At 34.6% G+C, this 22,459-nt stretch overlaps 1 protein-coding gene across 1 annotated transcript; it reads left to right on the forward strand.

Moving 5' to 3' along the window:
* Positions 1-738: 738 nt before the first annotated feature.
* LOC149785855 (M-phase phosphoprotein 6-like) lies at positions 739-18,169 on the forward strand. The gene is made up of 5 exons (XM_089979822.1): positions 739-947; positions 3,310-3,428; positions 7,416-7,506; positions 9,306-9,400; positions 14,378-18,169. The coding sequence occupies exons 1-5, from the start codon at positions 894-896 to the stop codon at positions 14,541-14,543; spliced, it is 525 nt and encodes a 174-aa protein (XP_089835948.1). The 5' UTR covers positions 739-893; the 3' UTR covers positions 14,544-18,169.
* Positions 18,170-22,459: the final 4,290 nt, after the last annotated feature.

Raw genomic sequence — 22,459 nt, forward strand, 5'->3', positions numbered from 1 at the left:
TATTATAGTAATGAAACAAACATCTACTGGATAGCAATAAATAAGTGTTGGATAGTATATAAAACTTTGTGTTTGATAGTAATAAAAATATGTGTTAGATAGTGTCAACAATAAACTTTCAACAGTAGTTTGTCCCCTTTAAATTCCAGTAGGGGGTTTCAAACTTTCGACCATAAATTCCTTCCTTTGAGGCTATTAACTTTCGACCATAGATTTTCCCATGTTAAAGTCCCGTAAACGTTCGACTATTTATAACAGTCACAAGAGATAATATCGTCGTCATATACTACGGATACGCAAAGACGATTTTAAACTTAATTAGCTAGAAATGTTCTGTTATTGATACAAGTTTCTCTAAAGAAATAGGAGACATACGGATATAATCTATATGTTGATATGTGTTGATTTTGTAAAAGGTATTGTTTGTACGAATTTCATTTTGTTATTTTCGTTTTGCCATACTGTAGCTTTCCGTCATCAGACACGTCTACTGTTATTTTTTTTATTGACTATGTATAGTCCTTATTGTAACTCTCTAAAATGTTTCATTATAATAATTTATTACATAAGGAATGCAAATAAGCAAAGACAGTACAGAAATACGAAAAGACATAATTATGACAGCACAAATTCTTTCAAAAAGACCGGGCAAACATCCCTGTACCGTCTTTAACCCGCATTTGTATGTCTTTGCGCGTCTTTACTTTGTTTTAATAGGAACCGAAGAGTCCGGTTCCCAAATCATGCTCTTAAACATATTAGATAGAGAGCTGGATAATCAATATGTCTAACTGTCGGTGTTGACACATGTTTCCTCTCATCCTATATATCGAAACGTGAGGACATCATTTTGCCACAACTAGTATTGAGACTAAACTTAAGCACTTGGCAGAATGGCGGTTGGCTCATCAAAATCAAAATTGTCCAAAAATGTTTTGCAAATGAAGGTAGACTCTGTCTCTCTCTCTCTCTCTCTCCCCACCCCCGTAGATACAGAACAAGAAAACTAAACTACAAGCGTTTTAAACTAAACCAAGCTGTTTTTTTGTTTCAACGGAGATGCATCCAAGAATGATGAAAATAACGTTTGCATAGTTTCTGTTATGCTACCTGGCCCGATTTCCGGAGACTTGAGGAGTAGGGTGTGCAATTCCCAAAATGCCTTTTTTTTTTTAAATTTAATTTTTTGTAGAAAAACAGGATAGGCAAATTTAAAATATCATGTTCATGAAAATGTAATTTTTGTGAAGGTCAAAGCATCAGAAATCACTAATTACCAAATAAAATATAATCTTTGTCATAGTTTTTGCGGATAGTGCAAACAACTTATTTTATTGCTTGCAACAAAAAATTCTCCTAAAGGTGAGCATTTGTTTGTACAGTGTATATAATGGAAATAATTGGGGAATGTCATATTTTGGGGAGGGGGGTAATTCTTAAAGCAGGCGCTAGTGAATATGCTGAGACTGTCAATCCATACATTGCGATTTTATTACATAGAATTTGCAATTATGAGATTATATATCCAATCCAAAGGCCAGATTATGTGAAAAGCTCATCTTTATTTACATTTTATTCAGTTGAAAGTGAAAAATAGAAGGTAACATCCCCTTCCTTGCTTTTCAAATAAAGATATGTTAACGAGACAGTCCAGGTATTTATTCTTTATAAATGCCATACTGTATGAGAAATGTTTTTGACAAATTCTTTGAAAAATATTTTTAATATGATATCAGGGTTACATAAAATATATATTTTTCCTCAATATTTCCTATGAAAAGTGAAATACAGTACTGTATATACTTTTTATTTTTTTTATTGGATAGTTGTTCTGATATTTTTTATGCCATAATAATGATAATAATAATGAGGACTTTGTGTAGCGCCTAATCTTTAGAAGCTCTAAGCGCTTTACAACATTAGACAACACCTATAAGATAAGAAACATAATGATATTATTACAAAATACAAACACCATGAAATTAGAAAACATAAAAACATGCTGAAAATATTTAAGGTAGGGAACATTATTAGGTCTTTAAGTTTGTTTTTGCAGTCGAAATAAGTAAGTTTTAAGAGAACGCTTGAATGGGATCACTGTGTCTTTGTGTCTAAGTTCAGTGGGAAATTCATTCCACGTTGTTGGGCCCTGGTATGCAAAAGAACGTTGTCCATATGACTTCGTTTTCGTAGTAGGAATAATGAGTATACGATTGTCAGAAGAGGAGCATAAGTATTATTTTTTTAAAAGGGTAAAATAAAAGCACAGAAAATGAAGTTGTTTGTGCAGGGGGATGGATGCTGTAATAGCCTGAGCTGTGGGCAGCCTAGAAAAAAACTTTAAAAGGCAACAAAAAATCTTGCATGTTTTTTGTTTTATTCTAACAGAAAACAATCACATCTCATCAGTAGAAGATATAAAAACAAATTATATTAATCATTTTTATTATGTTAATTTCATATCCATATATATCAAGCCAGTTTAATACTGTATTGTAGCAATAATAATAATGACAAACTGAGATGGTAGCGGTAGCAACATTATTTATATTCAATTTCTGGTTAAAGATGAGCATGGGCTGGGGGTAAAGAATTTGATAAGAAAAGGCTTCTAGACCCGGTTGAGCCAATATCAGCTTTTTACTATACTATTACCTTAAAAATCATGATTTTTTCCTGATTTATTTTCTTAGTAGTAGATGTTATTTGTTGGAAAAAAAAAAGGTTTCTAGACTAGATGAGCTGTATCAGCCTTTCTCTATACTACTACATGGGGTATGGCCATCATATTTGAAAAAGTGAAGTTCATGAGTGCATTTTAAATTTTAAAATAGTATCCTTGCATAATTACAAAAAGTTAAAACATTTTCACAAATGAAACTGGTGATGCAGAACTAGTAACTTATGGTCATCCAGTGTATATAAGATAAGTACTAAATAGGTGGCGCTATGCAGAACTGAAAACCTGAATACTGTGCTCCCAAAGAACCTGCATTATCATATGAAGCTACCATGATTGAAACTCTTGATAGTGGTAAAACAGGTGTATATAGCTTCAGTTTTAATTAGGATGAAGTATTAATGCTATAGTAAGTAGCATTCATCGGTAGCCATCTGAGGAATACATGTACTGTTTTCCGTACCCCTATTTATTTTCATTAAATTTAACTCAGCTGTTGGACTTTCATTACAACTGTTCAAGATGTGTTTATAAACTTATTTCATCAGAGTATATTGGTGCTTAGTCATGCTACAAAAATATATAAAAATTTATGGGTAATCCTGATATTTTTCTTGTGTTTCTTTCAGTTTATGCAGCGAAGTGTGCTGCGGATGGAAAAAGAAGAAAATGAAGAGGAGGCACAAAAAATGATTGATGAAGAACACTGGGTTCTGGCCGTACCTCAGGGGGAGAAGCAACACAGACAGTAGGTACACACGCTCAAAAGAACAATGTAAATCTGTGTGTGAGTGTATATACATTAAAGACTGTCCTGTCACCTCTACATAGTGGCCACCTGGTCACCATGGCCTTTCTTATTGCCCAAGCAGATTCCTGTATAACTGTGTGATATTTAATGGTCACTTGCCTTTTGAGGTCAGTGGCCAATTGTTTCATGAACAACAGTGGTTTTTGCTTGCCTCAAGTGATCACTGTAGTGTATCAAGAGTGACTGTTCTAAGCATGCAGATAAAACTTCTGTTTGATGAACAAGGCATTGTCTAAATAAAGGCATCTCATGTGAATTAGTATGTAAACATTTTATCTTTAATGAGAGAGGCTTGAAGCAATTTGTTAGCTATATAGTGTTGTTTTCCCATCAGTGTTCACTATTGACAGGTTTGATATATATCAGGCATGTGTTTTATTAGCTGATTAACCATTAACCCTTTCCTGAGTTACTAATCACTCAGGGGTCATGCTGCTTGGCAAAGTGAGTGACTAAGTTGGCTGAATAATGAAAACTTTACATTTTTCTGTTAGGAAAGCGAAAATGACTTCACCGTGTGATTTTATGGATGTACATTGAGTGACCATAGGTTTTGAGATGCTTCTTTGCCTTAGCCAGTTATTTCTGGAGTTGTGTTGTAGATCAGGGTGAAATGTAGCCATCAAATAAATGTTGATTTCAATTGCACTGACAAACAGACGTGTTTTGATAGGTGTTTGACCATTACCCTTTCCCGAGTAAGTTATAGCAGAGATGTGTGAAAGTTATAGCACCTATCACTGGCCGATTTCTGCAAGTTATCATTTGACGATAAAAGCATACAAATTTGTTTCAACACTTAATAGTATGTTACAAAAAATTGTGTTTTAAGAACAGAATCGGTGCTGTGTGTGCATTATTTTATTCATAAAATTAGTTTGAAATTAAGTGAACCTATCATGGGCAGTTTCACTCTGTTTGATTGTCTGTTTTCGTCAACATTTGACCAAATATAATAAGGAAAATATTCAACTCATAGAAAGCAAAGTCTAAATATTATGTTATTCAAGATTTAGCATAAAAATGCAATTATGTAAGTCCCAATGTAAAGTCAAAATTGCTTTCACTCATTTTTCTGAAAATATGGAAAAGAAGTAGCAAAGCAAATACTATCTAACCTATGCCTGATGTTACTACATGTACATAGACAAATCTTAAAGTCATACATTTGCATCCTATCAGTGGATTGTTGTAACGAAGCTAGAATGTGCATGGTTACAATAAGAAAGCCCCTCTTTCTAAAATTAGATGCACTCACATTTTGGTAGCTGGAAAGAAGGTTTTAGTTCATTCATATATTAACTTTAATGCTTTTTTTGTATTGTTTGTGAATAGTTACGGTAATGTTTATTTGTGAATAGTTACGGTAATGTTTTATTGGCAACGAAGAAACTGAGACAAATAAAATGGTATGAAGCCACGTGCATTTGCTCTCATGTACATGTTACAGGGGTTGTTTCAAACAAGTTTACAAAAAAAATTCAACTGCCATTTTATAGTGAACTGTCAAAGTTGGAAAAAATTAATTCTTGTTTAAGGGAAGTTGATTAAGCATTTTTACTAACTTGAAATTACAATACTGTAATCTAGTTAGTTACTGTTATAAGTTAAAATTCATTACAATGTATAGTTTCTACAGTGCTCTTAAGTCTTGTGGCCAAAATACACTGCATATGAATATGATAATTTTTATACGCTTAATACATGTTTTTATAATATACTTACAACTTAGAAAGTTTTTACTTGAATGTAAAATATTGCTTAAAACCAATGTTAAATGCAGATATGAATCCTGAGAAATAGAGGGTATAATTCAAATCAGATAATGAAAACAAACACATACATGCACAATATGTATGTGTGTATCTTGCTTTGCTTCCACTTATCCCTGTTTAGCTCTCACTTCTCCCAGTTCTGTCCAAAAGGAGAAGTTACTTATCCCCAAAAATTAAATCTAGCTTGACCCCTTGATCTCTGCCTGACTTCTACAAGTTAGGCCTACCATTTGATGACGAAAACATACTTCTGCTGGGAAATTTAAGCATCAGTATGTAAATAGTAATTTGTCTTTTAAGAAATCAATGAAGAGCACTTTCTAATTTAAACCAACAAAATGAAGATTTTAACTGCTAAATCTTCTACCACATAATATTTAGACTTTGTTTCTGTGAATTGTATATTTTACTTAATATATTTACCTAATGATTTACAGACAATGAAGTCCTATTTCTTAGACACATTGTTGTCTGTCATTACAGGTTCACTTATGGTTTCAAACTGTATATATGTATGTGTGCATGTATGTATGGATGCATGCATGCATGTTAAGGTTGCAACATTTACCATTCAAAACTTTACCTTTCTGCCAAAATGTACATTAGGCTTGGAGCTGATAGACATTTTGAAAAACCCTTAATGTGATTTCCATACATTTACCTTACTCAGTTTGCCATTTTCTCATTACTCAGCTTGCCAATTTCTCATTACTCAGCTTGCCATTTTTTCATCTACTGCATACCTTTCTCCTTTTATTTTGACAGTATCCAGTTTTTAAGCATGTATCTGTTCACTGTATGGGACAATTCTGGCACAAGCCTCCTTAGGGTCGTCATGATATTGTTTTATCCATATACATATGCATGAGGAAAAAATCTATAATGAAGTTGACTGTAACACCTGGACATCTGCGCAGGATGTTTGTTTAGTATATACAGTGACTGTAAGAAACTGCAGTGGCTTACAGACTTGAAGTGGTGTTTTTTTTTAATAGAATGATACTCATCAGATATTCTCTTCAAAATTAAATAATGTTTACAGTATTTTGTGCCAGCAAGATTGGGAAGTCGACCAGATGTGTTCAGTTGTGTAAGGTGCTACAATCAATTCTCATTAACTGTTTCCTTGCATTTGATGTGAACATCTCCAATAGTATAAGAAAAGCATTAAAAATCATACTAAGCAGTTGGTTTTAGCAGTGATGTGAAATGTATCATTTAATCGGAACAGGGATGGGGTGGGGTGGGATTCCTTCTTCACTGTATATGTGTTTAACAATTTTTAAATGTTTGCAAGGACACAAAGCTGTTTGTAGGTGTAAATGTTGCAGTATGTATGTATGTACATACATATGCATACATGCATGTATGCATATATGAATGAATGTGTATGTTTGTATGTATGTATGTATGTATGTATGTATGTAAGAATAAGAACTGGAAACCTTGGTGAACTGTCTCAGCCAAGCATCACTAAGGTATGGGATGGAGATCAGCACTGAAAAGACCAAATTAATGACAAACAACCCATGTGGCATCCAAAGGAAATAAGAATGAAATGGTCAGAAGCTGGGTGTATTGATAAGCTTATAGGTGCTTTAACCTGTGATGAAGGTTCAAACCTGACCTTATTTCCAGGATTTTACAAGAAACATTACACTTGGGTCCAAGATGCAGCTTATGTGCTCCCTCATCATGTCCATATTCATGTACGCATGAGACATGAACCTGACAGCAGAACTAGAGAGAAGACTCCATGCTTTTGAGATGAGATGTGTGTGTGCATGTGTGATTTAGATTTTTAATGCAGCTTTAATGATTTTAGTCATAATGCTATGGTGTCTGCAGTGGGGCAGCGCTTTCGACTCTTTAATAAGTCTTTTTCAAAGATCGGAGAACTTTTAATTCCCTTTATTTTTGGTGTGTGTGTGATTTGAATTTTTAACGTAGCTTGAACACTTTTTCAGTCATATTTCTACGATGTCTGCACTGTGGCAGTTTATAGTAATGTCTAGCACTGGGGCATCATGCCACGGACATGTTTGTTGTTGTTTTCACTCTTTCTTGTGTTACTGTTTATTTGAGCCTAAACACATAACAGCAGTCATTATATTTTTTAAAAGTAACCGTTCATTGGATACATTTTCAGAAGCCAATACCTTGTGGAACCCAGTTATGTCAGATGTGAGGATTTGCTTTTTGGGAGAATGTCTTTCAAAGGATGCAATCCAGAAATTGAGGTACAAATAAATTAAATATGTTCTGTAGGATCCATAATAATAAAAAAAGAATTGAAACATATGTAGCCCATAAGAGGTATTTTGTACTGCTATTTTCATTGCAAATGTACACATTTAAATGTTAATATATGAATTTGTCTTTAAAATGATTAATTTACATTTTTTACTTGAATTCTGTTGTAAGTTGCTCTGAAAACAAGCCATTTTATCTGTATGTCATTGAAAAAGCATTTGTTTTCATAATTGTTAATACAAAGGTCACATCTGTTTAGCTGTGTTATTTACCATTTCGTCATTATCTAGTTAATTGATGGAGACAAGATGCTTTGTTGTCATCTAGATTTTTTTTTGTTTTTGCATTTTAATCTGTCACTAAATCTTTGAGCCAGAATGATCTCACAAATTTATTAACAGTGCCATATGCTTCATAATGTCTTCCAACCGTAATGGACCTGGAAAAAGAATTTAAATCAAACGCTTTAACAACTCAGTAGTAATATTTCAAATTGTGACTCAGCTACTACAGTAATTATTTGTAGCATGTACACAAAATGTATTGATTTCTGTAACCAGATTTAGTGGTTAAAAACTTCTATCTTTCCTTTCTTGTTTTATTGGAAAGACCTTTAAATGATTTTGGTGTTGGTAAACCAAGGACAGCCTTTCTAATGGCCCTGATATATTTTTTATTTTATTTGTCACATTCCATATTTTCTCTTCTTTTTTCCAAATTGATTCTTATAATCCTACTTTCTTAAAAGTTATGTCAACATTTAAAAAAATCCGTTTTGCTAACCACATGTTGGGATGGGTTACTTTTGGCAAAAGGCAAAAACGGTGTTGAAGAAGATAGAGGCAACCTGGACTCAAGAGACAGCTAGTTTGTAAGAGCATGCTTTTGGTTGGTTTAATAAGACAAGTCAAGTAAAGATTTTATCTTTATCTCAAGATTCATACTATATGTCTTCATAAAATATCTTGATTTTTATTCTTCCCTTCCTGTTCCTTACATTTTTTTTAAGTAGCCAATATTGAACCCTGCTTTTACAAAAGGGGTTCCTGTAAAGGCTGATGTTATAATAAGGTCCTTAGGAAGACTCAAATTGACTCAGACTGGTCTGGGGCTGTATTTACGGGGCTACATTTCTTTGATGCATGCACTCCACTTCCACTGTGTTTTTTTTAAAGGGGTTAAGCAGCTTCCCCCAAAAAATGTTTTTGTTGGTTTTAATGGCCAATTAAACACATTATTAGCTATATAGATCATGCAGAGGAAATGTGAGCAAAGTACCTTTCCCAAGGATATTGAGTCAGCTGTTTCAAACAGGCTTGGGCAGGTATTAAACCAGCGATCCTTAGATTACAAGTATGGTGCTCTACCAACTGAGCTACTGCGGATTCCCTTTTAGAAAGTAAGACGCCAAAATCTACTGGGGATTCCCTCTTAGGAAGTAAGACACCAAAATCTACTGGGGATTCCCTCTTAGAAAGTAAGACACCAAAATCTACTGAGGATTCCCTCTTAGAAAGTAAGACACCAAAATCTACTGAGGATTCCCTCTTAGAAAATAAGACACCAAAATCTACTGGCGATTCCATCTTAGAAAGCAAGACACCAAAATCTACTGGGGATTCTCTCTTAGAAAGCAAGACACCAAAATCTACTGGCGATTCCCTCTTAGAAAGTAAGACACCAAAATCTGAGAACCAAGAGAGCTATTGTCCTCTAGAATCACATTAAACCTGCCAAATATTAGTACATTTAAGATGTGGATATTGACTGGTCCCTTTTCCTGCAGAAACTGATGAAGTCCCAGATGCAGGAAATTGAACTAGAGGAAGCAAGTAGGAAAGAGAGTGAGATTGGGGTGGATGATATGGAGATGGCAGAAAGGTCAGTAGCTTTAAACGCTTTTGTTAATTGACCATTTTTTCATTGTTTTCAGGTGATGTTATTTTGAATAAAACTTATGAGAAAGGGGTTTTTATTCCCATATTTTACATTTTGTCAAGAGATGGATTATTATGTATTTGCAAGGTTTGTTAGTCATTATTTGGAAACACAGGAAAAATATGTTTTGAGTTGTTATGGCTGTATGCTCTTAAAGTAACAGAAAAGAGTAAAAACCAACAAGTTTTGTACAATTCAACAAAACCTTTTTTCCCCAAAGATACAAAGTGAAAATGTAAAAAGAAAGAACTTGCTGTATTGCAAGTTAAATCCAAAAAAATTCATAGAGTTTCTGACACAAGTCCTAATGATTATAGTTTAGATTAAACTTTACTGGTATTCCAAAATAAATCCAATGCTGGAAGTGTTGATGTGCCTTTGATGGCATGTATCATAGTGATGAGTCAGCAGTCTTTTGCTGAATCGCAATAGTAATATCCAAGAATATATCCTTACTTGAATTTCAATAAAAATCAAGTCTCTATTTCCAGGAGTATTAATTTAGATGAGCACTTTGTACTTCCAGAGAAGAATAATTTGAATTTAATAATTTGAATCAATAAATTGTAGCCCATATAAAATACTGGACACAGCAATAATACAACTGATTCTGCTCAGATCTTACACCATGAATAAATAGTTTCAAAATAAACAATATTGTTAAGTCCTCAACTTGACCTGAGGTCACAATTAACATTTTCTTTAAAAAATAGCTTTTCCTAACGGAAAATTTTAATTCTGGAAGGTTCCAATGTTTACAAGATAAAATCTTTATTATTAGAAGATCTGTTGATAAAATTAATACAACAGGTAGACCCAGCATTTCATCTGGAGTTTTCCAATGTTGTGGATTCAGATTGAGTAAAACATGTTGTTTACAAAACCAAAATCAATGATTCAGGTCATTTAGAAAATGAACTTGATTTTCAACAAGGTCAGGTCCAAAATACATTTATCCATAGTATGTAATCATTAAATGAATATCAAAACCTAACATTAAATGCAAATTAAATATACATAACATATTAACAAATTGTAAAATTCCTTTAGTTCCAGATTGTTACCTTTTTATATAATCCAGTCTAAAGCAAAAATGCAAAAAATGAATTCCCAGAAAAATTACTTTTCCTGGTATGCATTGTATTATGTGTTTAGTCTCTCATAAACAGTAACAAGAAAAGAATGAAGACAACAAGCTTTGTAAAATTTAACAAATAATTTATTTCATTTGAAAAACAAGGTAAAAATGGAAAAAAGAACTTATGGTTCCAAGAATTAAAAATTAGAAGTCCTAGTAATAAAATGTTCTAATTAATGTGAGTTCAAGTCCCGATGAAAATCCAGATTGGAAGGCAATGACTTATACTGTAGCCAGTATAGTATTGACATGTCATAGTTCTTTGTTGTACCAGAGGAAATAGTAATCCAGCATTTCAATTGGAATCAAATTTCAATAAATGTCTTTGTCCAAGAATTCTGTTTGAACACTTTAATATTCCCAGGGAAAAGAATTAATCGTTTAGAATCCAAATAATTTCAAGAAAAATTAAAATGTAACTCTAACTGGTCACAGCAGAAAAAAACCCACCTTGATATCTAAGAGTTTAAAAGCCCACCTGAAATTATTTCTCAAAATATCAGTATTAAACCTGACTACAGCACAATTCTGGTAAAACCAGAATTTTGAAACTGAGGCTATTACATGTAAAAAGTCACACACACACACAAAGTACAGCCTCGATTACACCCTAAAATGTTTACTTCAGCTGTTACTAATTTTGAATCAAGGTCAGGAACTAGGTCAGCATAAAGATACAAAGTTCTGTTATTAGGTGTTTATGAAATAACAGGTCAAACTTATTTCTGGAAAATGTCAAATTCCAGTAAACAAAATTACATTACTAAAACATGTAATGGAATAATAAAATTAAAACTTACCAACAAACAATTAAATTAAATCAAATATACATAACAATTGCCATAGCTAACTATATTTGTTTTATGCATATAACATACTATTGCCAATATTCATTGATATACCAACAGAAGAATATTTATACGATGTTGTACACAGTGTGCTGGCAGATGGGTTTCCCACAAATGTTTGTCCCATGTCCCCCAAATCTTGACCCCATGTGCCCTCATGGGTGTGCGTTTTCACCCATGCTCTATTGGCACTAGAAGTGTCTAGAGTCACGAAAGGTGATAAAACTGTAAGATGACAGAGTCTGCAGTCACAAAAGTGGGACTGCTCCAGTGGCCTAGTGGTTAGAGTGTCTGCCTTGGATGTAGGATGTTGTGGGTTCAAACCTCAACCACGTCATACCAAAGACTTATAACAATGGTACTAACATCTGCCTCCCTATGCAATCAGCATTAAGAGGTTAGTGTTAGGACTGGTTGGCCTGGTGTTAGGATAATGCGACTGGGTGGGACATCATGCTACATGTCTGCGGCATGATGCCCCAGTGCTAGACATCGCTATAAGCTGCCACACTGCAGACATCGTAGCAATATGACTGCAAAATTGTTAAAGCTATGTTAAAAATCCAAAACACACACATACACACACACACAAACTGGTAAAACTGTAAGATGACAGTGTCTAGAGTCACAAAAGGTTATAAAACTGTAAGATGACACTTAGCTATGTTAAAAATCCAAAACACACACAAAGTGGTAAAACTGTAAGATGACAGTGTCTAGAGTCAGAAAAGATGATAAAACTGTAAGATGACAGATAGCTATGTTAAAAATCCCAAAACACACACACACAGAGTGGTAAAACTGTAAGATGACAGTTAGCTGTGTTAAAAATCCAAACACACACACACACACACAAAGTGGTAAAACTGTAAGATGACAGTTAGCTACATTAAAAATCCAAAACACACACACACAAACAAAAAAGTGGTAAAACTGTAAGATGACAGTGTCTAGAGTCACAAAAGGTGATACAGCTGTAAGATGACAGTGAATAACTAAGTTAAAACAGTATATATGGCAATGAAAACAAAACTTGTAATAGTCTACTCAGTTGCAGTATAACTTGTTTGACTGACATTAATGTAATGTAATTTTGAAGTTAAATTCACTCCTGTCATGAGGAAGATTTAATTTATTTTGAGATTGAAGGTTAATTGAATATATGCAAATATAAAATGTGTCATGTATTAAATGATTGTTAGTTTGGAAAGAAAAGCTAGGTATTTATTGTAATAATTTATGGTAGATAATAGGTGTACACTATTGGTCAGAATTCCATGGTGCATCTCATTTCAGATTAGCTAGATAATGTTTTCATGAGTTACTGGAGCACAGACAAATATAATAGCACAGTGCAGGCAACACATTTCGTATCTACATGAAGTAACTTTATACATATGACATTATGTCCTGTATGCATTGCTGTCATAACTATGTACGTCCTGTATGTATTGCTGCTGTATCTATGTATGTCCTGTATGCATTGTTGTCATATCTGTGACTGTATGTCGTGTATGCATTGCTGCTATATCTATGACTGAATGCCCTATATGCATTGCTGCTGTATCTATGACTGTATGTCCTGTATGCATGGCTGCTGTATCTATGACTGTATGTCCTGTATGCATTACTGCCGTATCTGACTGTATGTCCAGTATGCATTGTTGTCATATCTATGACTGAATGTCCTATATGCATTGCTGCTGTATCTATGATTCTATGTCCTGTATGCATCGCTGCTGTATCTATGTATGTCCTTTATGCATTGCTGCTGTATCTATTTATGTCCTGTATGCACTGCTGTCATATCTATGACTGTATGTCCTGTATGCATTGCTGCTGTATCTGTGTATGTCCTGGATGCATTGCTGTCATACCTATGATTGTATGTCCTGTATGTATTGCTGTTGTATCTATGACTGTATGTCCTGTATGCATTGCTGTTGTATCTATGACTGTATGTCCTATATGCATTGCTGCTGTATCTGTGTATGTCCTTTATGCATTGCTGTCATATCTATGACTGTATGTCCTGTATGCATTGCTATCGTATCTATGACTATGTCCTGTATGCATTGCTGCTGTATGTATGATTGTATGTCCTGTATACATTGCTGCTGTATATATGTATGTCCTGTATGCATTGCTGCTGTATCTGTGTATGTCCTGTATGCATTGCTGCTGTATCTATGTATGTACTGTATGCATTGTGCTGTCGTATCTATGACAGTATGTCCTGTATGCATTGCTGCTGTATCTATGACTGTATGTCCTGTATGCATTGCTGTCATATCTATGACTGTATGTCCTGTATGCATTACTGCCGTATCTGAATGTATGTCCTGTATGCATTGTTGTCATATCTATGACTGAATGTCCTGTATGCATTGCTGTCATATCTATGACTGAATGTCCTGTATGCATTGCTGCTGTATCTATGTATGTCCTGTATGCATTGCTGTCATATGTATGACTATGTCCTGTATGCATTGCTGCTGTATCTATGTATGTCCTGTATGCATTGCTGTGGTATCTATGACTGTATGTCCTTTATGCATTGCTGTCATATCTATGACTGAATGTCCTGTATGCATTGCTGTCATATCTATGACTGTATGTCCAGTATGCATTGCTGCTGTATCTATGACTGTATGTCCTGTATGAATTGCTGTCATATCTATGACTATGTCCTGTACGCATTGCTGTCATATCTACGACTGTATGTCCTGTATGCATTGTTGTCATATCTATGACTGTATGACCTGTATGCATTGCCGCTATATATATGACTGTATGTCCTATATGCATTGCTGCTGTATCTATAACTGTATGTCCTGTATGCATTGCTGCTGTATCTATGACTGTATGTCCTGTATGCATTGCTGCTGTATCTAATTGAAGTAGTTTTATACAAATGACATTTTATTCTATCAGGTATGAGTCTCTAATTGGGACAGTAGCAAAGAAATTTACCAAGAAGAGACAGAGACGCCAGGAGGATGAGGAGCAAGTGGAATCATCATCAAAAGACAATTCTGCAGAAGATGACAAAATCAAGAAGAAGAAAACAACAAAGTTTATGAAACCTTCTGATGATTGACACCACTTAATTAACATGGTCATTCTGTGGCAAAGACTTAAAGTGTGCAGTTTAGAAAACTTTTTAAAAGTTTGCTTGCATTTGATACCTTGAGTATCTGACTTTTACTTGCCCATTAAAATGTAAACTTTCCCATTGTATTATCTAAAGTAAATGACAATCCAGTCAGGATTCACATACAGTCACTGCAAATTTCACATACAGTCACTGCAGGTTTCACATACAGTCACTACAAATTTCACATACAGTCACTGCAGGTTTCACATACAGTCACTGCAGGTTTCGCATACAGTCACTGCAGGTTTCACATACAGTCACTACAAATTTCACATACAGTCACTGCAGGTTTCACATACAGTCACTACAAATTTCACATACAGTCACTGCAGGTTTCACATACAGTCACTGCAGGTTTTGCATACAGTCACTGCAAATTTCACATACAGTCACTGCAGGTTTCACATACAGTCACTGCAAATTTCACATACAGTCACTGCAAATTTCACATACAGTCACTGCAGGTTTCACATACAGTCACTACAAATTTTGGATACAGACACTACAAGTTTCATTTAAATCTTAATATACAATTCCACACTTGGGCAATCTTCCTTGGGATATTTAGATCCTGATGTGAAAATTAACTTGCACTGGGAAAGAATAATTTGAAAATTTGGAAGGCCACTGCAGACATCAACTATACCTTGGACTTGATTTCAGTCTGAGAAAGAAAGCCTTGATTTCAGTCTGAGAAATAGTCTTGATTTCAGTCTGAAATAGGAAGTATTGATTTCAGTCTTAAAAAAGGAAGCATTGATTTCAGTCTCAAAAAGGAAGCATTGATTTCAGTCTGAGAAAAAAAGCCTTGATTTCTGTCTGAGAAAAAAAGAAAGCATTGATTTCAGTTTGAAAAAGAAAGCATTGATTTCAGTCTGAAAAAGAAAGCCTTGATTTCATTCTGAAATTGGAAGCATTGTTTTCAGTCTGAAAAAAGAAAGCATTGATTTAAGTCTGAAAAAGGAAGTCTTGATTTCAATCTGAAAAAAGTAAGCCCCATTGGGGAAGACTTGATTTTACCTGTGCCTTTTCATCATGATCATTCATAGGTGTGAGTTGTGATTCAGCCAGTAAGTACATTATGAAAGATCTGAGCATTTCATTCATAGGTACAGCCTGTTGACTTGTGAATGATGCATTGTGCAGAGTTGCTGGTTATTGCATCATTGTATTTTTTACAACATTGTTTCATGCATTATGTAAAGTACTTGTTATTGTATCATTGTTTGTCTTATGGCATCGTTCATGCATTACTTACAGTTACTTATCATATCATTATGCCTTACAACATCATTTCATCCATTATGAAGAGTTCAAGTTATTGTATAATTGTATGTCATACATCTTTGCTTCATGTGTTATGAAGAGTTATAGGTTATGATATTGTATGTCTTACATAATTTTGTGCATTATGTAAATTGTGTTGTCCAAATTAATTTAATTCATTAAATTTTTACTTTCTGCAATCTGGCAACTTAAGCCCATTTATTATCCTATCTGTGGAGTGTCAGTCTCAAGGGACTGTTGTTATCCTATTTGTAGAGTATCAGTCCTGAGGGACTCTTGTTCTCCTGTCTGGCTTGTACAAATTATTTAGCACAAAACTCAACCTTAAGATCAAAACCCGTGCCTACAAAGTCCCTGGGATGTGGTTATGTAGGTAAAATTCAGCATAAAACACGACAGTTAAACCCATGCCAACAAATTACTTGGAATGTGGTTATATAGGGAATACTAAGCATGCAGCAACAGGCTTAAACCACACCAGCAAAGTACAGGAAGGTTAAAACCATGCCAACAGAGTGCTTGTAATGTGGTTTTATAGGGACAGCTTGGCATAAAACATGAGATCAAACACCATGGCAACAAATTACTTGGAATGTGGTTAAAATTCAGCATGTAGCAACAGGTTTAAACCCACACCAGCAAAGTATAGGAATGTTAAACCCATACCAACAAAGATCTTGGAATGTGGTTTATGTAGGGAAATTTCAACATGAAACTTGAGAATTAAACCCATGCCAACAAAGCCCTTGGAATGTGGTTATTTTGGGATATTTCATCATGAAACATGAGTGGTATGTAAAAGCTGATTTATAAAAATTCTGTGACTCTTACTAAATTTAGTATACACAGTCATGCAATCTTCAGACATCGAATCCTAGCAAATTTACTATACACAATCATGCAATCTTCAGGCATCGAATCCTAGCAAATTTACTATACACAATCAATTAATCTTCAGACATCAAGTCGAAGTATCAGTTTTATTTGCAGGTTTCCTTCCATTGGGCAGTGTTGATTAAGCTTTGCATTAACAAGAAATTTCTAGTCATAAAATCTCAAGATTTGCTGTTGAGACATTGGCTACAATTTTATTTATAGTACTTCTGTGTTATGCCTTGTGGGCCAACATATAATTAATGTTGATAGGTGAGCCTATTATAATAAAAAGCCTTCTAATATTAAAAAATTTAAAATTCTTTGTCAGAGTTGGGGTGGGGTATGTGTGTAAAAGTGAGTGTTAGGGATATTGTAAAATTGGGGATGGGTGGTGGACTTATCCATAATCGTAGGCTTACCATGAGAGTTTTTATATGTAAAAATTCAAGAAAATATGAAAACAGGAACATATTTATTCCATGTTGTTAAACCTCACTCTGCAAATGGATCTGAAAAATTGACCAGTACTGTGATTTAATATGCTCAGTCCTGAACCTCAACCATGTTACAGAGCAAGCCATTTAATGTTAGTGCATGTTAACATCTTTCATTGCCTACATGTAGAAATATTAAGAACATGATGGTATTTGTCATTTTGCAACGTCATCCTAAGGTTTTTATCCAGCTTGTAAAGACAAAGTAGTTACTGATGAATGTTTGTCACATAGTGTGTACATTAGTATATTTATATTCTCTTTTCTTTTCCGTCAATGTTGTTGTTAGGGCTGTTCTAGTAAAACATACCAGGGAAGGCACTTTTGGTGTGGGGTACTCACCCATAGATGCAATTTAGAATTTTCTCGTCATTTTAATATGAACTCTATGAAATTAAAGTGCCATGGCATATATTTTTTTTAAAAATGTCTTCCTTGGGTACCATGTGTGTTTAAATTAAACAGCCCTTATTGGGTTTAATGCCATTTTCAGCACAAGATAGGCCATACGTCGCGGCATAAATGGTGGAGGAAAAACTCGGTGGAGGAAAAACTCGGAAAGAACCACTGACCCACAAGAAGCTACTGGCAAGCTTTCTCACATACCCACATTGGTCGAGCCCGAGACTCAAACACACGCAAACAGAGGTGACATGGCAGTGATCCATAATGGTGAGCACTTTAGACCACTCATTGAACTCTTCAGGGAAATAATCTTTACAGTTAAAAGTTTTGTAATGAATTTAATAGAAGTTTTGGACATAAAAGGGATATCCTTTATTCTTTTAATTGTTGGTGCTGGAGTAGAGTGATGTATGTGAATGTCATACATTTTTGTATATAACATAATTGTAATATTGACTTTATCAATTTTATGTGTATATTGCTGGTAATAAACCAACAAGTTTTTGAGGGAGAATTGCTTTTTATTTGTGCATGCCATACTATGTCATTCATCTAGCTTTCCATCCATCCGCCCATCTTTCCTTCTGTTCCTAATTTTGCTTCTGCACAATAAATTAAGTTATCCACCATCTACTATTACCTAAATAACTAAATTATATATGGGATAAGGAAAAGGAAGCACTAAAGTGTGTTCGGTTGTGATCAAGAATGTACTCTCTCACCTATGAAGCTACTCACTGTAAAAACAAAACCCCATAACCATCATTAAAATGCATTACATATGCATACTTGTGCATTTCAAACTCATAAGAGAATGAAGAAACTGAATCGGTAAAATGATTGTCACAACAAAGCTGATCCATCCACGGTTACCCTCTTTATGGTCACACCAGCCCCCTCCCTCATACATGTTTATTTCTAAAACTAAATTTTTAATCCCACACAGAACCTATACTAAATCAAAGAGATATATCATGTATAAGGTGGTGATAATTGCCATTCAGATATTGCTTTAATGGAGAATAAAGTGAACCATGAACAGATTAATTTCCTTCTCAGAAAATTATGGTAAACATACAATTGGGTAGCTTCCCATGCACAATGTAGGCCAAAACATGAACCCAACTGGCACAAATGTGTCAGCACAGGAATCATCCCCATCTGCATGCAACATGAAACATTTTACATTTTTGACAAGACTGTAAATAATGAGAGAGAAACGTGGAGATCGAATGTGGATGTCTTTTCAGTCATGAATTTATCCCATGGCTAATCATTTGAAACTGTTTAGTGCTACTGAAGCCTGTTATTATCATGGTAAAATGGTCAAAGGTCAAGGTCACTGACAAAAAGAAGAACAATGGTTTCTGCACAATAACTTTAGTTCTACATGACAGACATTAAGTAAATTTGTGAATGGCTTGCACTTGGGCTAAAGAAAAAGCCTCATGATTGTTGGGCTCCATAGGTTAAGGTCACTGGCTGAAAAAATGGTTGGTGCACAAAGTTTCATTTCTTGACCATTTGCCTTCACCACCATTATATGGATGACTTGCACTATGGATAAGAAAGAAGTTTATTCATTTGGGGGGTCAAAAGTCAAGGTCACTGATCGAAAGAAAACATTTCATTTGTATGATTATTTGAGTATATAGACTACATACCTTGTTCAATGTTTCTGAAGAGCTTGCACAGAAGGTATAGAAGAGACCCATTGATTTTGGAGTAAAAAAGTTGAAGGTCAAGAAAATTGTGACTAACAAAATATGGTTTTTGCAAACCAACATTCATTTTGGAATAAGTTTATTTGACTAAATTTTCTGGATGGCTTGCACTTAGTATAATATAGAAAGTGTTAGATAATGGAATCAGACAGTCATGGTGGTACTAGTAAGAAAATAATGGCTTATGCACAGTGTTTATTTTAAGACCACATACCTTAATCATTGGTCTATATACATACATGCATACTCTTTTTGACAATTACAAAACAGTGACAATAAGCGCAAAAGAAAGCACTGAATTTACAAGACTTGGAAGTATTGGTTGAAAATTTTAGATATCAGAGTTCCACCAGATAAGGCATGACATCTACAATTTCAAAACGTTAAAATCCTCAGTCTGATTTGTACAATACAGTCTTGATGCCAAAGCTAATCAAAATAATCATGAGACCTATGATGGAAATAGAAGGTCACTCGACAGAATACGCTTATGAGGTAACCAGTAGCAAAAGAAAGACTGTCTAAATTTTACAGCATGTATGCAGCTACAATTTTCCAAACTCGGTATGCAAAGCTTTGAGCTTGTAACCAACCCAAGCCAGCACTGGTCAGCTGTTTTATTGTGTCCTTGGAAATTAGGCACTTAATGCTTGATTTCCTCAGCATGATAAAGGCAAATAAAGTGCTGAAAGTACCATTACAAACCTAGCAAATAAAAACTAGTTAGATATTGAGGCCCATTTACATTTTCTTTTCTTAACTCTTTTGGCATTTAATTTATTGTACGGTGCCCAAGTGGAACTGTTCTATTTAGCCGTACCCTGTACAACTTACTGCTAACTGAATATTGTTGTCAGCATTCTCCTGAGATGGAAGAGCAGATATAAATAGAGGCCATATATGATAGCAGATATAAATAGAGGCCATATTTGACAGCAGATATAAATAGAGGCCATATTTGATAGCAGATATAAATAGAGGCCATATTTGATATCAGATATAAATAGAGGCCATATTTGATAGCAGATATAGATAGAGGCAATATCTGATATCAGATATAAATAGAGGCCATATTTGATAGCAGATATAAATAGAGGCCATATTTGATAGCAGATATAAATAGAGGCAATATCTGATATCAGATATAAATAGAGGCCATATTTGATAGCAGATATAAATAGAGGCCATATTTGATAGCAGATATAAATAGAGGACATATTTGATAGCAGATATAAATAGAGACCATATTTGATAGCAGATATAAATAGAGGCAATATCTGATATCAGATATAAATAGAGGCCATATTTGATAGCAGATTTAAATAGAGGCCATATCTGATTGCAGATCAGCATCATTTCCATAAAAGCTGAAAGACCTCTATTCCAGGACATTTTCTGTCAAAATTTGGTAAAATTTTTAAGTGCTCTTATGAGAAGTTGCACAAAACTTTTAGTACTTTTAATAACGACTGTCATCGTTGATGGCAGAGCAGCATGATCTGTACCAACTTAAAGGGCTTATTTGCCAGGATGATTTAGATGAAAGTAAAGAAATTATGTTAAGCTGATTTTTAGAAGATGTTTTTTTTCTGAAATGACTGAAAAATTGTTCAAGCTACGTTAAAAATCCAAATCACACACACATTTTTATCACTCAAGGTGACCTCATTTGGTAAAGGATGGGTATTGTCCATAGAAATAATAATAATAAAAATAATACCAAGATGATCTGTCAGAGTTACTAAAACCCGGTCCAGTGGTTTGGGATAAAAGTGTAAATAGCAATTGCTGACGTGCAGACAAAAGATGTATGGCCATCCCTTGAACTCACTTAGCCTTGCAGCCAGGTGAGCTGAAAGCACCTTAAGTTGAAATTGTTACAGTTGTTATAAGATGCCCATCAAAAGTTCTATCCCAGTTAAAATGCTGTTCTCCTGTGTATTGGATATTATCATTATAAGATTTGTGTAGTCCATCAATTTGTAATGAGAGTTAATTCTCCTTCAAATATGTTCTTTAATCACATTTATGCTTGGACTTTCTGAATCTAATATTATATGTACAAAGTAACTCCTGCCCAGTACCTTCCTCTGCCACCTCCAGGTGTTTTTCAGTTGTAAGCATTAGCTTCAGTACATGCAATATCAAATCTGTTTTCAGCCATCCATCCCAGATTTTGGGTTTTGAGTTTGTAGTGAAGAATGTTCCGAAGGTGGTATACATTTTATTTAATTTTGACCAATTTTTATGTCAATTTGTTAAATTCTTAGAATTCCTTTTTCAGACCATATTCTCCAACACATTACTCACACATCTTATTGTTCATGTTTATACGCTCACTTTTGTTTACTCAGTTATCAAAATATCAAGCCTGAGAGTCGATATTTAGAACTGTGAAAGTCATCAACAGAGCAGTTCATCATTCTGTCCCAAATGCTTTGACTCCCTCTGTTAACTTAAAGTTTGTGCAAAACGTACGTCAATGTTTGACATCACATAAGCCACATTTGCCATCATTCAGGTCTGTAAGTCTGGGCACAAAGGGTTCTTTATATCATAATGTAATACTGCACTATGCCATCACAACTACTTCTCAGCCTGTCCAGCCATCAAGTTATAAGTACATCATATCCAGTGAATGTAGATGGTCACATCAGGAACATACCAAATACATGTAGTTGAAGCCACTGTATTAGTGTGAAGATCTAACGCAATCCGATCCATTTATGGAGAGAACTGGGTTCAGCATTAAGGGTACTGTGGAAGGCATGTACTGGGTATTGCTGACTTCAGAATGTTATCCACCCCCTACCACAACTTAAGTATGTAAGATCAGGGCTTCAGTAAACTTAGAGGAGGAGGAGAGTACATCCTTCTGTCTTTTTCCACAGTCGTCAGATATGAAGGAAATTCCAGACCATCTCCAGCAAGATATATCGCCCAGTAATTCTAAGGCCTTTTTTCTCAGTCGATTGGTAACGACAATTCCATCTCGCTAGTATGAAACACAGTGGGACGCCTTTCAGATGTATTTTCTAGCCGAATATAAGAATTTTGCGGCTGTAAACGTGAC

Source organism: Sinohyriopsis cumingii, chromosome 13 (assembly GCF_028554795.1).
Source record: "Sinohyriopsis cumingii isolate HCF-2022 chromosome 13, ASM2855479v2, whole genome shotgun sequence".
NCBI lineage: Eukaryota > Metazoa > Mollusca > Bivalvia > Unionida > Unionidae > Sinohyriopsis > Sinohyriopsis cumingii.